The sequence below is a fragment of the Pteropus medius genome, unplaced genomic scaffold, assembly GCF_902729225.1.
Source record: "Pteropus medius unplaced genomic scaffold, Ma_sr-lr_union100, whole genome shotgun sequence".
Lineage (NCBI taxonomy): Eukaryota > Metazoa > Chordata > Mammalia > Chiroptera > Pteropodidae > Pteropus > Pteropus medius.
The window spans coordinates 32,567,623-32,580,204 of NW_024354875.1; the positions used below are offsets into that span (position 1 = coordinate 32,567,623).

A 12,582-nucleotide genomic window follows, 5' to 3' on the forward strand; every position below is an offset into this window, starting at 1 on the left:
GTATCCATTATGTCACGGTAATTCTATTTACCATGGAAATAACAACTGATTCACAAAACTCGATTGTGAAGAGCTGACAATCTTCAAAGCAATTATTGTTAGGAGTCCTTGGAGTTTGACTCAACTTCAAGTATATTTGGCATTCTAGGCAGGAGACAGGTGGAAGGTACATGTATGGTTGATAAGTTTTTCATTTTTAATGGGCACTCGGCACAGCAGTCCCCAACATTTTTGGCACCAGGGACCAGTGCTCCTATGAGAATCTAATGCCTGATGATCTGAGCCGGAGCTGAGGTGGTGATGCTAGCGCTGGGGAGTGGCTGCAAATACATATGAAGCTTCACTCACTGGCCCACCGCTCACCTCCTGCAGTGCGGCCCGATTCCTAATAGGCCATGGACCGGTACCAGGGGTTGGGGACGCTGCTCTAGATCAAGTTTCTCATCCTTGTTTTTCTTTATCCCTTCCTTCTCCTACACAGCAGCATTCAATTCAGTAGCACTATATATTTAATTGCTGTATTTAAATTTAACATTATTTAAAAATTGAATTTCAGCACAATCGATATTTGGGATCAAGTAGGTAACTCTGGCTCGTGAAACATCATCATCTACTAAACATATCTAGGGAAGAAAGTGATGAATGGTGTACAGAATTACTCTTGGAAATGAAGGGGTGATTATTTAGTATAGTTAACAGCTGGTATGACATGGGCACACTCAATCAAAAGAAGCCCTTGCAGCACCAGGGCTTAAGGGCTTAAACTTTTAGCTGCTGGATTGTGGGGAAGTTAGTGTGTTCTAGGAAAGTGGCCAGAGAGGGGTGAATTTGGGGAATTCGGGCAGAGCTTTTATCAAACAGCTTAGAAGTATTTCAGCAATCGGTACAGTTATATTAGCGGCTCCTGCTGAGTACCACCCTGTAGTGAGGTTCACTGTGCTCTAACTGTAAGAGCCTGAACCTGTCTCTCTTGAATAGTTTAACATTAAGAAAGGCTAATTTGGAACCAATTTGCGTGAAAAACCATACTGCAGATATTTCCTAGTGTACTAGATTATAGTCTTGAACAATTTCTCAACCTTATCAAAGTTATCACACATTTGTTAAAACAGTGTGATCACCAGGACTGCCTACTGAATTTGAACCCACTGTACCCCACTTTTGATTATATTTGACTGGAGTTGGCTGAAAAGCTGTCTCTACTAGGCTAAGGGACTCACTGGCCGCTGTTACACCTGTGAACTCTTGACGACGTTCAGGTGGCTTTTCTCTGTGGCACTGTCTGTTCCCTGGGTACAAATACCCATTGAAGTGAAGGGGTACCCTACCCGCATGCGCACACACAGAGCTCCAGCTCTGCCCTGGGCACCGCACTCTACTTCTGTTTCCAATGCAGGGATGTCAGAGTCCAAGGCAGTCTCCCCAAGGCATTCGGAAGCCTTTTGCCTTCTTAACCTTTTTTATGCTATGAGACCCTTTTGACAGGCTGCTAAAGACCATGGACCCCTTTTCAGAACGAGGTTTTTAAATACAAAAAATAAAATATATGGGATTACAAAGGAAACCAATTATATTGTAATAATTAACACAATGTTTGAAAATTGTACAATAGCAATACACAATTCTTTTTAATTGACATATTACATAAGATCTAGCAGAGGGTTTACCTAATAACTGCTGTAATTTAAGATAATTGCAACAACTGTGATGTGATGTAAAAAACCTGTGGGTTCTACTGGAGACTAAATCTTAGATACTTAAGCTACTACCACTGCGGTGTGCTGCCTATATTCATAACGAAAGGAAATGCTAAACGTCAGTTAGACGTTAGTGAAAATGAAAATGTAAAATTTGTCATCCAAATTCACAGTAACCTCAAGTTTTCTCTCCCCTGGTTAAGAACCACTGCAGGATAAAGTTGCCCCGGGGGTCAACAACTCGATGGAGACCTCACCCGGTGTCCTGGAGGCAGGAGCCTTTAGGCCACCCACACAGTGCTCAGAACTGCCTTTTGGCGGAAAATTCTTCCAGTAGTCCTGGGAATTTGGGGGCAGGAAAAAAGGGCTCTTGAGCTCCTGGGTACCATTTTAAACAACCCATCCTTTACTGTCGGGAGTTGAGGGGGTGCTTATCAGCCTCAAAACACCCGGAAGTCAAGTTTTAAATTGCTGACAATGTGACTTCTCCCACAAGCCCTCCTTTTCACCTGGGCACAGATCCCTGGGTGCTCTGGGTCAAGGCTGAGTTTCAGTTATCTCATTTGCAAAAAGAAACTACCCGCCGCATAGGATTGCTAGGAGTGAGTGAGATAATAGCCGTGAGCTGTAAATCGTACAGCACTATCGAAGTTTGTGCTGTTATCATTTTTGACGGTTGAGGGCCCAGAGCAATCTGTGCAGCTCCATTCACCCAAGGATTGCGTTAAGCGTTCCATAAACTCTTCTGGAATGAAGTCTGCATTTGCACGTGGCCCCTCGGTCTGCGACAACACGGTGCTTAAGCCGATCAGGACCGGCGCATCACCAGCACTTTTCTTTACTAAGAGGTAGTAAACGCCTTTCAGGCTCTGTACCGAAGGGAAACCACAATTCACATGCTTCTTTCCACGAGGACCCCCGGGATGGGGCTGCTCGGCCCACAGGTCGTCCACTCGCCTCTCGCACCGCAGCTTCCGGGCCAGGGTAGGGGCGGCGGGAGAGACCAGCGGCGGGCCGGGGAGGCCAGCGCCGCGCCGAGCCGCGCCGCACCGCAGCCAGGCGGGCGGCGCGGAGGGCGCGCGAGGAGGGGCCAGAGGGGTGGGGAGGGGGGGTGCGCTCGTCACTTGATAAAACGTCTGCGAGTCTCCAGAGAACAACGGGCTCATTCAGCAGTCGGGAGCTGCCCGCGAGGGGGAGCGGCCAGGCTGAGAGCGCGACTCGTCCCGTGGGTGGGGCCGGACGCAGTGGCGAGAGGAGACGAAGGTGGCCGCGGCGGCAGCAGCAGCAGCAGCAGCAGCAGGAGCGCGGCAGCCTCGAACCCGGCCCGCAGCGCGGGGCGGTCGCCGCATCGCGCAGCTCCCTGCTCCGCTCCCGCTGCGCCTGCCCTCCCATGGCGGCCGCGGGGCAGCTGTGGCTGCTCTACCTGTCCGCAGGGCTCCTGCCCCGGCTCGGCGCCGCCTTCAACTTGGACACCCGCGAGGACAATGTGATCCGGAAAACTGGGGATTCCGGGAGCCTCTTCGGCTTCTCGCTGGCCATGCACTGGCAGCTGCAGCCCGAGGACAAGCGGCTGTGAGTTCCCCGACGCTTCCCACCCCCACCCGGGCGCCAGCCCTGCTCGTTCCCGCCACCGGCCCTGCCCCTCCGCTGCCCCGCCCGGGGCTCCGCCGGCCCGCGCGCTCGGCTCCTGCCCCGCCGGGCGCCTCCCCCTCATTCAGCCCGGGCAGCAAGAGAAGCCGAGGGCCGATCCCTGCGGACCGCGGCTCGGGTGCCAGGCGAGGCTGCCCTCCGTCCCGGGAGAGTTTACTTTTTTTTTTTTAAACAAAGTACTTTCCAGCGGTCCTTTCCTTCGGGCATGTTTGCTGGGAACTCGGCAGGTGGCATCTTCACGTGTGTGTTTGGCGCGGGGGTGACAAGTGGTGTAGGGTCGCTGTATCGCTGCGGTGTGGATACCGGGAGCGTTGTTCCAGGAAGAGCCAGGCCTTTTCCAGACTCACGGAACACCACGTCCCCCTACACATCCGCGCGCCCCGCAGAAGTTGGAAAGTCACTTTTCATCGGGCGCTCCTGTTCGAGATACTTTAATACCTCTCTAAAAAAAAAAAAAAAAAGGTGGAACTAACCAACCACCTGTTCGTAGGACTAGATCAGCTGAGAAAACAAGGCAGTTTGAGTTGTGTGCCAGACCCTTTGCCCAGGCCCCAAAGCGCCCGGCGGCACCCGAGGCCCTCTGGGCCCCTGCATTGGGCAGGCCCAACCGAGGAGTAAAAGCAACAGGTCCGATCTGGACTGGGGTTTTGCAAACAAGGTTTGCAAGAGGCAGCTCCCCCCCGCCCCCCACCCTCGACCCCACCACCACCACAGCATAGCGGGGCTCTTCCCGGGAGAAAGTGGGGATTGGCTTTCTGAGCTTCTCCTTTTCTTTCTTAGTGTTTGGTTCTCACATGATCAAACTAGGCTGGAGAGAGTATTTGAGAGCTTAGTCTCCTTAATCGCAGTGGGGCCGCATTCTTGATCTGTGCTACCGAAAAATAAACTCACAAAAGCACTCCCACCCCGCAGGCCTTTAGTTGAACCGAGGTCCTTCCAGGACCAACAGAGCGGAGAAAGCAAAGTGCAGCCACAGTAAAGAGAGGACTTTGTGTTTATGAGGTGAATGGGATTTTAGAGCTGGAGGAAACCTCTTGATTTAAGCAATTAAGAACTTTGTAGTAGGTGAATATTGGGGGTCCCTGAATCTTAGAGTCAGATTTTTGGATAACACCTGCTAGTGAAGCAAAGGAATTGGGGGTGGGGAGGATGCTGGCGGGTGGTCTGTGGGCCTGGCCAGCTGCTTATTCTCTGCTTTCTCAGTAGAAAGAATTGTTAAGCTGTAAATCTGAAGTGAAAGGTGGTTTCTGTTAACTCAGTTAATGGATGGCAGTTAGTGTCTCTGAATATTTAGGAGGGCAGTAGATGTTCATCCACCCATATGGGGAATTTGAACTTGTTCGTGCAGAAATGACTGGACCAGCAGAGGGAATACACTCTCCTTGGCATTCTGTTTTTACACCAGATGCCTACTGAAGCTTGTGGCTTCCTTGAAATACTTCTTCAAGCAAACATTATGAATGGAAGTTCTGGGGCAGGGAAATATCCTTGGGATGTGCAAAATGTGATTTTAGCCAGGAATCTGTTGTCACGAAGGTTAGCAGCATGCTTACTAAAACTTGTTACTGCTGGTGGGCTTCTCTTCTGTTAGAGCTGCTGCAAGTCCTTCCAGAGAATAAACCTGTGTTTGGAGCCTGATGCCTTCTAGAAATGCTTTTCTTAGGGGCTGACAGAGGGACGGATCATACCCTCAGATGGAGAGAGGCCCACTTTAAGGTGACTGTATCTTTCCCTAGAGCTTAAGAGTATGGCAGTAACTACATTCTAGGGGGCTGTGGTTTATGTCAGATGTCTCTCTCTACTCCCCTCCTTTTGGTAAAGTAGTCTAGCTACTGGAGTAATGTTGTCCTCCCAGGAGAACCAGCACACACAGGCCATACCCACATCCGTTATCACCTTTGTCAGTGAAGATGTGGATATAAGTAACAGGCAGTGAGTGAGATCTAGACCCCACTCACTACTTCTGGGCCAGTTTCCCAACCCCTGCACTCTGCACAAGCTTAGTGGAACTATTTCAGGGAACTGGTGAGGAAGAGGAGAGCTCAGATTTGTTCTAGGCCATTTAGCAGCTGTTTTACTTTGAGCTATAGTTTCTTTACCTGTAAAATGGAGCTATTACTGCTTAATAGGGTTGTTGTGAAGATTAAGAGATAACATGTAAAATACTTAATTCCTGATTGGCATGAGTACTTGCTGACTAAATGGTAGCTGTTAATGGTGATAAACTTAGAAGCAGTAATTGAATTCCTACTGTGTGCCAGCTACTGTATAGGTGTTAAACATTGTGATTCTAAGACTGCCAGAGAGTAAAGCTAAAGGTTATTGCAGTTATGGGAATATTAGATGAACATGCTATTTTAGAAACCATCATAGTTTTGTGTGGGTTAAATTTTTCTACAGTGCTATTTAAATTCTTAACAACATCTTAAACTCTAGTTAGGATTTTATTACAATAATATTGTACCTGAGAGCCTAAACATATTGTGTTTCTAAATCTCTTGAGACTATAAAAGTGAACTAGAGACTGTAAAACTTCACTCAAGGTTTTTAGGCTGTGTACTAAAGACGTTTTAGACTCTAGAAGATTATTAGATGGTTGACTGAGTTATTGAGGTCAGGGTCTGAACTCCTTGGAATCTTTAATTTCTCTTAGGTAGTTAAAGTTGAGTCATACGCCACTCCTCAACTCCCAGTTAGAAAGTATGAGATGACATACATTGTATGTCCATCCTGTGAATCATCATTCTTAGCTCATCTCGGAAGAGATAGATATATGTTTGACTGTAGGGCAGAACCTAGAGGAGGAGATCTATATATATTCTTATGGAACAATTCTGAATTTATCCCAAGGGATCATCTTTATAGATGAAGAAACTGAAGCTGAAAGTTAAGAAATATCTAAAGTCTCACAATTGCTTAAGTAGAATCTTAACAGAATCTGGATTTGAACTTGACATTTCTGGTTGTGCTCACACCATTTCTAAAAGGCAAATTCAGAAATGTCCTTCAGACGTAGAGAAATTGGCCAGCATTTGAATTTTGGAAATGCACTACATTGTGTGGATTTATTAAACTGCTTCCCATATGGGTCAGGGCCATCTATTTAAATATCTGTGCTTGGACTTTCTTCCTCTTGGCCTTTATTCCAACTGGCTTTGGATCGGCTTTTGGGTCCCTTCTTTGCCTGCCACCCCCCTTCTGAAAAAAGCCAGTGAGTGGTGACTGCATCTAGTCAGGGATCAGAGCTGTCTTCAGGATGTATACCTAAGCACTTGTTTCCTTGAATTCAGAGTGCCATGTGGCCCAGGGCCATCATTTAGGGATGGTGCTCAGTCACACTGAGTCCTGAGACTGGAGAAAGAGCCAAAGTGGACAGGGACACTTAGAGGAGATCTTAGGACTCTATAAGAAAGCAGAAATAAACAAGTTTAATTTTAACACAGGCTGGTGTGAGACCATCCAAGTAATGACTTAGGGTTGAGAAAAAGGTCAGCATATTCATAAGTATGAATAATTTATTGAGAAAGTCAGGTTCCATGCTCATGTGGTATTCTCCACTATTGTAAAGAAGTGATTACTCTGTTCTTAGCTGCATAATAAGATCCTGTTTCAGCATAACAATAGTAAGATTTAATTTAAGCTTTAATAACCAAATAGTACTAGAACTATGGTATATGGTTCAACATACTACTATGGACAGAGTTGGCCAGTGAATTATTTGACACTTTCAAGAAGTACAGTGGAGACATAATAGAAAATACTATCATATGCTTAGATGAAGGGATCAGTTTTACCTGGGACACTGGTTTGAGTCAGCCCATCTTAAGGAAGAATGTAATCATCTCAGAAACCAGTTTAAATTTCTCCTTGAAAGCCTTTTTAGCCCAATCTACACTCCAGCAATTTCTTCTTCCTTTGAATATCTGCAGTACTTAGTATCATGTGTCTGACAGTTCTGATGGTTTTGTGTTTAACTGTTAACTACTATTTTCAGAGGGTGATCCAATCTTTCCCAACTGGATTATATGTAATGTGAGGGCAGGGGTCTTATGTTCATTTCTTTGCCTGATAGCACCTCGCATATGCCTTGCAGATATGGTGGAGTCATATCATACACTCAATTTAACTTGTGAAATCAACTCTTCCAGCTCAGGGTAGAGAGAGGGAAAAAAAAAATCCTTTATTCAACCCTTTGTCCTCCTTGCTCAAAGTAGCCTCTGGTCTCTGCTGTCCTCAGGGAAAGGGAAGCTATAGCCATAATACAAAGAGACCCAGGACATTAATTCTTGGTTTTTGAGTTTTCAAGGGCCCAAGTCCCAGTTAAGGAATTTTCATGAGTGATTTTTAATTACAGTTGACTTTTACCTTAAACGCAGAATTCAGAACTTAACCCCAGAAATACAGGCTGACCTGCAGTGTAGTGGGTATTCAGGGTTTGTTGGTTGTTATAAGAAGACTGGATAGAGAAGGATGGCTGTAGAATAAAATCCTAAAAGTAACTTGACAGGGATGTGGGGGTCAAATGTGAGTAAGCATATGAGGGCACTTGTGAATTGATGACTGAAGCTTTAGTTATTTGACAGTAAGTGAATCTTGGATACACACATGTAACTTTTGAAGTGGAATGGTGGGGAAGCTGCTGACCCCCTCCAGTGAGAGCTATAGAATGGAGATTTTAGTAGAACACGTATGTGTCAGAACCAAAGTTCTGACAGCTTCTCGGGAAGGTGGTCAAGACTGAGCCCTGCAGGAACGGGCAGTGGGAGAGGCCAGCCCCTGTTGCTTGTCTTAGTCTGTGTTTGGGTACAGCTTTCAAATCAAATCAACCTGGCTGGTCATCAGGGTAACTTGGGGAATCTCTTTGTAAAAAAAATATAATTCTAGGCTCAGCCTGGGTCTGTTGCACGAGATGTGATCCAAGAATATGTTCTTACAGTTTTCTGGGTTTAAGCTAGATGAGCTTTCCTTTTTTTTTACATAGAAGGCAGCATAATGTAGTGGAGCAGACTCTAGAGCTAGAGTCTAGATGCCAGCTAGATTGTAGAGCTAGCTGGGATCAAATCCTGCTTTGCTATTTACTAGCTGTGACACTGTGCAGGGTACCAACAATTCTGCACCCACTTCCAATGTGTGGGGGTTTTCCCCACACACTACCAAATAATTCTGACACCAGCTGATGTCCTACAGTTTAACTCAGTTCTGACACTACCTGGAGATAGCATCAGATTCCATAGGTTAAGGGCTCAGTCCAATAAGACTGCCTCTCTCCCACTTCAGATACCAAGCACAAGTCACTTGTGCTTCTTACAGACCAGCTATAGATTGGAGGTTAGTAAAACCTGCTCCTTGGGTTCAGTTAATTTATTAGAGCAACTCACAGAACTCACAGAAACATCTTACATACTACTAGATGACTGGTTTAACATAAAAAGATATAATTCGGGAACGGCCAGATGGAGGAGGAGATGCATAGGGCAGGATATGGGACAAGGGTGCAGAGCTTCCACGTTTCTCTGTGTGTGCCACTCTCCTCAAATCTCCAGGTGTTAACCAACCTGGAAGTTTTCCAAACTCCATCCTTTTGGAGTTTTATGGAGACTTCATTACATGGGCATGATTAAGTCATTGACTATTGGTGATTGAATTCCACCTCCAGCCCCTCTCCCCTCCCTGGAGGTCAAGGAAGTAGGACTGAAAGTTCTAACCCTCTAATGAGGTGGTCAGTTTTCCTGGCCACCAGCCCACATCCTTAGGTGCTTTCCTAAAGTCAGCTCATTAACAAAAGACACCTTTATCGTTCTCATCACTTAGGAAATTCCAATGGTTTTAGGAGCTCTGTTCCAGGAACACTGGACAAAGACCAAATATATATTTCTTATAAATCACAATATCTCTCAAGCCTCTCTTTCATCATCTGTAAAGTGAGGATAATCATACCTTAGACTAGTCCCGGGCCAGAGTAAGCAAGCGCTTTGTTAAATGTGGAAAGCAAGGCTATAAGGGATGAAGTGGCCACAACACGGCAGGGAGGTTGGTTGTATATCCACATCTTCCATGCTTCCTGGCCTGTGCGGTGTGCAGATTTTAAGGCTTTAGCAGATTTTTGTTTGTTAAACTAGCGTTTAGAATTGCAAACCTTGATCTGTTAGAATTAAATTAAGAGGCTAATTGTTAATTAGGCCTGAACTGGGACAGGTAGACCGGCTCTTCACCATGGTTGGTCTCCATGGTTAGCCTGATGGGCATCTGATCTGCTGTCTGGTTTTTCTGTTTAGATAAACAAGGCAAGACCATTCCAAATCGGTTCACCTATTCCAAGGTTGGAGTGTTTGCCGAGTGATACCATTTACAGGCCACCGGGTAGCAGCAGACCTTCCTCACCTCACATACCACACACACAGTGTCCTGGTTTGCAGTGTTGGATACTGCTGTCACTATCTGTTCCCAAATTGGCAAAAAACCTTAGAAAACTTTTAAGTCTCTAAAACCAATTAAATGGTAAAGTAGACTGTTCTGAATTAGGGGGAGGGGAAAGGGCGACTGAAGCAATTGCAAGAGGCGAAAGCGAGTGGCATGGGGCCACGGATGTTTGCTTGCATGTTTACTTGCGAACTGGCTGAATGTATTTTGCGCGTCATACAATCCAAAGATTACTTTTTCTGAAAAGCCATTTCAGATATAGTGTAAGAGAAACCTTTTAGGGAAATATGCTTTCTAAGCCTGGGCGTATAGAAATGAAAATAAACTTTGGAGTAATTTGGAAGGGGCACATTGGTTAGTGATATGAAGAATAAACGAAGCACAGGCTAATGCCTATTTACCCAAGGTCCGTGCTTGCTTTGTGTGGTGATATCAGTGTCACTACAATTTCTTTGTTTTGAAAAGGACATTCATTTGTACTGATGTTATTTTAGTTGTGTGTGTGTATGATTTAAATGACAATAAACATTTCAGATCCAGAGGGTAGGATGTCATTTAAGCATAAGTCTCCTGAGCCAGATGCCCTTTTCCTCCTGGCAGCATTGGGGTCCTTCTCTTCAGGATATATGGCCATTGCTCAAGTGGGCACAGGCTTCTGTGGACCCGACGAAGCAATGTGATAGAAAGTTAACTAGAGGATCCTCATCAAAGAGAATCACAGCCAGAGGTATGGCATGGTTCCCTTGTGTGGGCAGCCCATTTGGCAGCACTGGGAGTTCGAAGTTCTGTTCTCTTCCCTCGCTGAGGAAAGTCACAAGTCCTGCCTGGGTCCTTTTCCCACTAATACATCTTGTCAGATGGTGGCCTAATTCCCTCCCTGCCCCAGCCCCTACTGGCAGGGTAGTTCTTTCTGTCCTTTGAGAAGAAAGGTATTTTGAAGTTGTGAAATGGAAATGTTTAGAAATCTGTAAGGCTCTGGAGAGATTGAAGATAGGTAGGAAAAAATATTTAAAATACCTGGGGTGAATGTGAGGTGTTGAAAACCTGTCGATTGGGGCATAAGGAATCCAGCTCTGCTGTGACACAAACCTAAGAGATTTTAAACAAGGAAAAGCTTAAACAGGCTCAGATGTGATCAGATGGATATGCAGAGACATAATTCTAGGAAAATGGTATTTGTCACTGAGGCCTCACGGGTGCTAGTGAGACTAGGCTCACATGCCACCATGGGACAACTCAGGAAAAAACGAGCTTGCTTTAAGATCTGGATGACGAAGTGGTCTCATATGCACCCTCAAGTGCAAAAAGAGATGGATCTGGACAGTGCTGAGACTTCTAGATGCTAACGGATAGAGGGCCTGGGGAAATGTGAAGGAGAGGCCTGCTGAATTAGATGATCTGAAGCTCAAGGGAGGATTTTAGGGGCTAGCTGGAGAAGTGCTTTAATGCTTAGAACATGGTAAAGTCATTTCAGATGACCTGTAAGATCAGCCAGTTTAGAAAGAAAAGTACTTCCTAAGCCTTCTATTATATTTGGAAAGTGCCCGAGTCTGCTACAGAAGTGAACTGAGAAAGGGTGTGGGAGTGTGGAGAGGCATCGGAGGGACCCTCAGCCAGAGGATGATCCCAGGAGGTTAAGTGCTGAGAGACAGTGATCCCCCAAGCTTAGCAGCACCACTAGCCAAAAGCCATCTGAAAGTTTTTTCACTATCATAGGATAAGAAATTAGTCTTCTGTAAACTTATTTGTATTTTGTATTTCAACCTAAAAGAAATAGGGATTTTTGTCCTTGCTTGAACATGAGGAACAAGTAAAAATTTGAAGGGGAATGTGCTCTGGACCTGTGAGAGAAACCATAACCAATTTTTAGTTTTTGTTTTTTTTGTTTTGATTTGTTGTTCCTATAGAAGCTGTACAACAGATACTCAAGGGCATTTACTAGGTATTAGGCACTATTAATAGTGCTAGAGATATAGCAGCAAACAAAATAGATAAAATCCTTGCTTAGGTTCTGATGGGGGAGACAGACAAAATAAATAGGGGTATTATGTTAGATGGTAATAAGTGATAAAGAGGAAAATAAACTGGAGAAAGAGAATAGGGAGTAAGACAGGGGAGACTTCACTGAGAAGGTGAAGCTGCAAGTCATGTCGGTATTGAGGGGAAGGAGCATTCCTGGCAGAGAACAGCAAATATGAAGGCCCTGAGGCAGAAACATGTTGTTAAGGAACAGCAAGGAGGCCAAGGTTGTCTACTCAGGGGCAAATTGTGTGGGGTCTTATGGTTATTGAAAGACTTTGGCTTTTACTCTTGAATGAGATGGGAAGCCATTGGAAGATTCTGAGAAGAGTATGACATGTTCTGACTTAGATTTTAAATGGATTTCTCTAGCTGCTAGAGTTTTGAGAATAGACTGTATGTGCGCAAAGATGGATGTAATGATGTTGATTAGGAGGCTCCTGTAATAATGTGGTGGTTTGGACAAAGGTGGTACCAGTGAAGATAGATAGTGAGAAGTGGTTGCATTCTGGATATATTTTGAAGGTGGAGTCAACAAGATAGATATTAGGAAAGAAGGAAAGAGAGTGGGGAGGGGGAGAGGAAGGAGAAGATTGTCTGCAAGGTCTTTGGCTTGAGCAGCTGGGAGTATGAAGTTGTGATATAATGGTTTAGGGAGAACTTTAAGAGGAATAGATACTAGGGGAAGATCAGAAGTTTGATTTTAAACTCGTTAGGTTTGAGATGTCTAGACATTCAAGTGGAGTTGATGAGTAGGCCATTGAATAAGAGTTTGAAGTTCAGCTGGAAAGGTTTG

At 45.3% G+C, this 12,582-nt stretch overlaps 1 protein-coding gene across 2 annotated transcripts in view; it reads left to right on the forward strand.

Annotated features, from left to right (window-relative positions):
* Positions 1-2,859: 2,859 nt before the first annotated feature.
* ITGA6 (integrin subunit alpha 6) overlaps positions 2,860-12,582 on the forward strand; it is a 69,111-nt gene continuing 59,388 nt past the window's right edge. For both annotated transcript variants that reach the window (XM_039856006.1, XM_039856005.1), the window contains exon 1: positions 2,860-3,269. In XM_039856006.1, the coding sequence (XP_039711940.1) occupies positions 3,088-3,269 (182 nt within the window). In that variant the 5' untranslated portion in view covers positions 2,860-3,087. The remainder of the gene's footprint in view (positions 3,270-12,582) is intronic.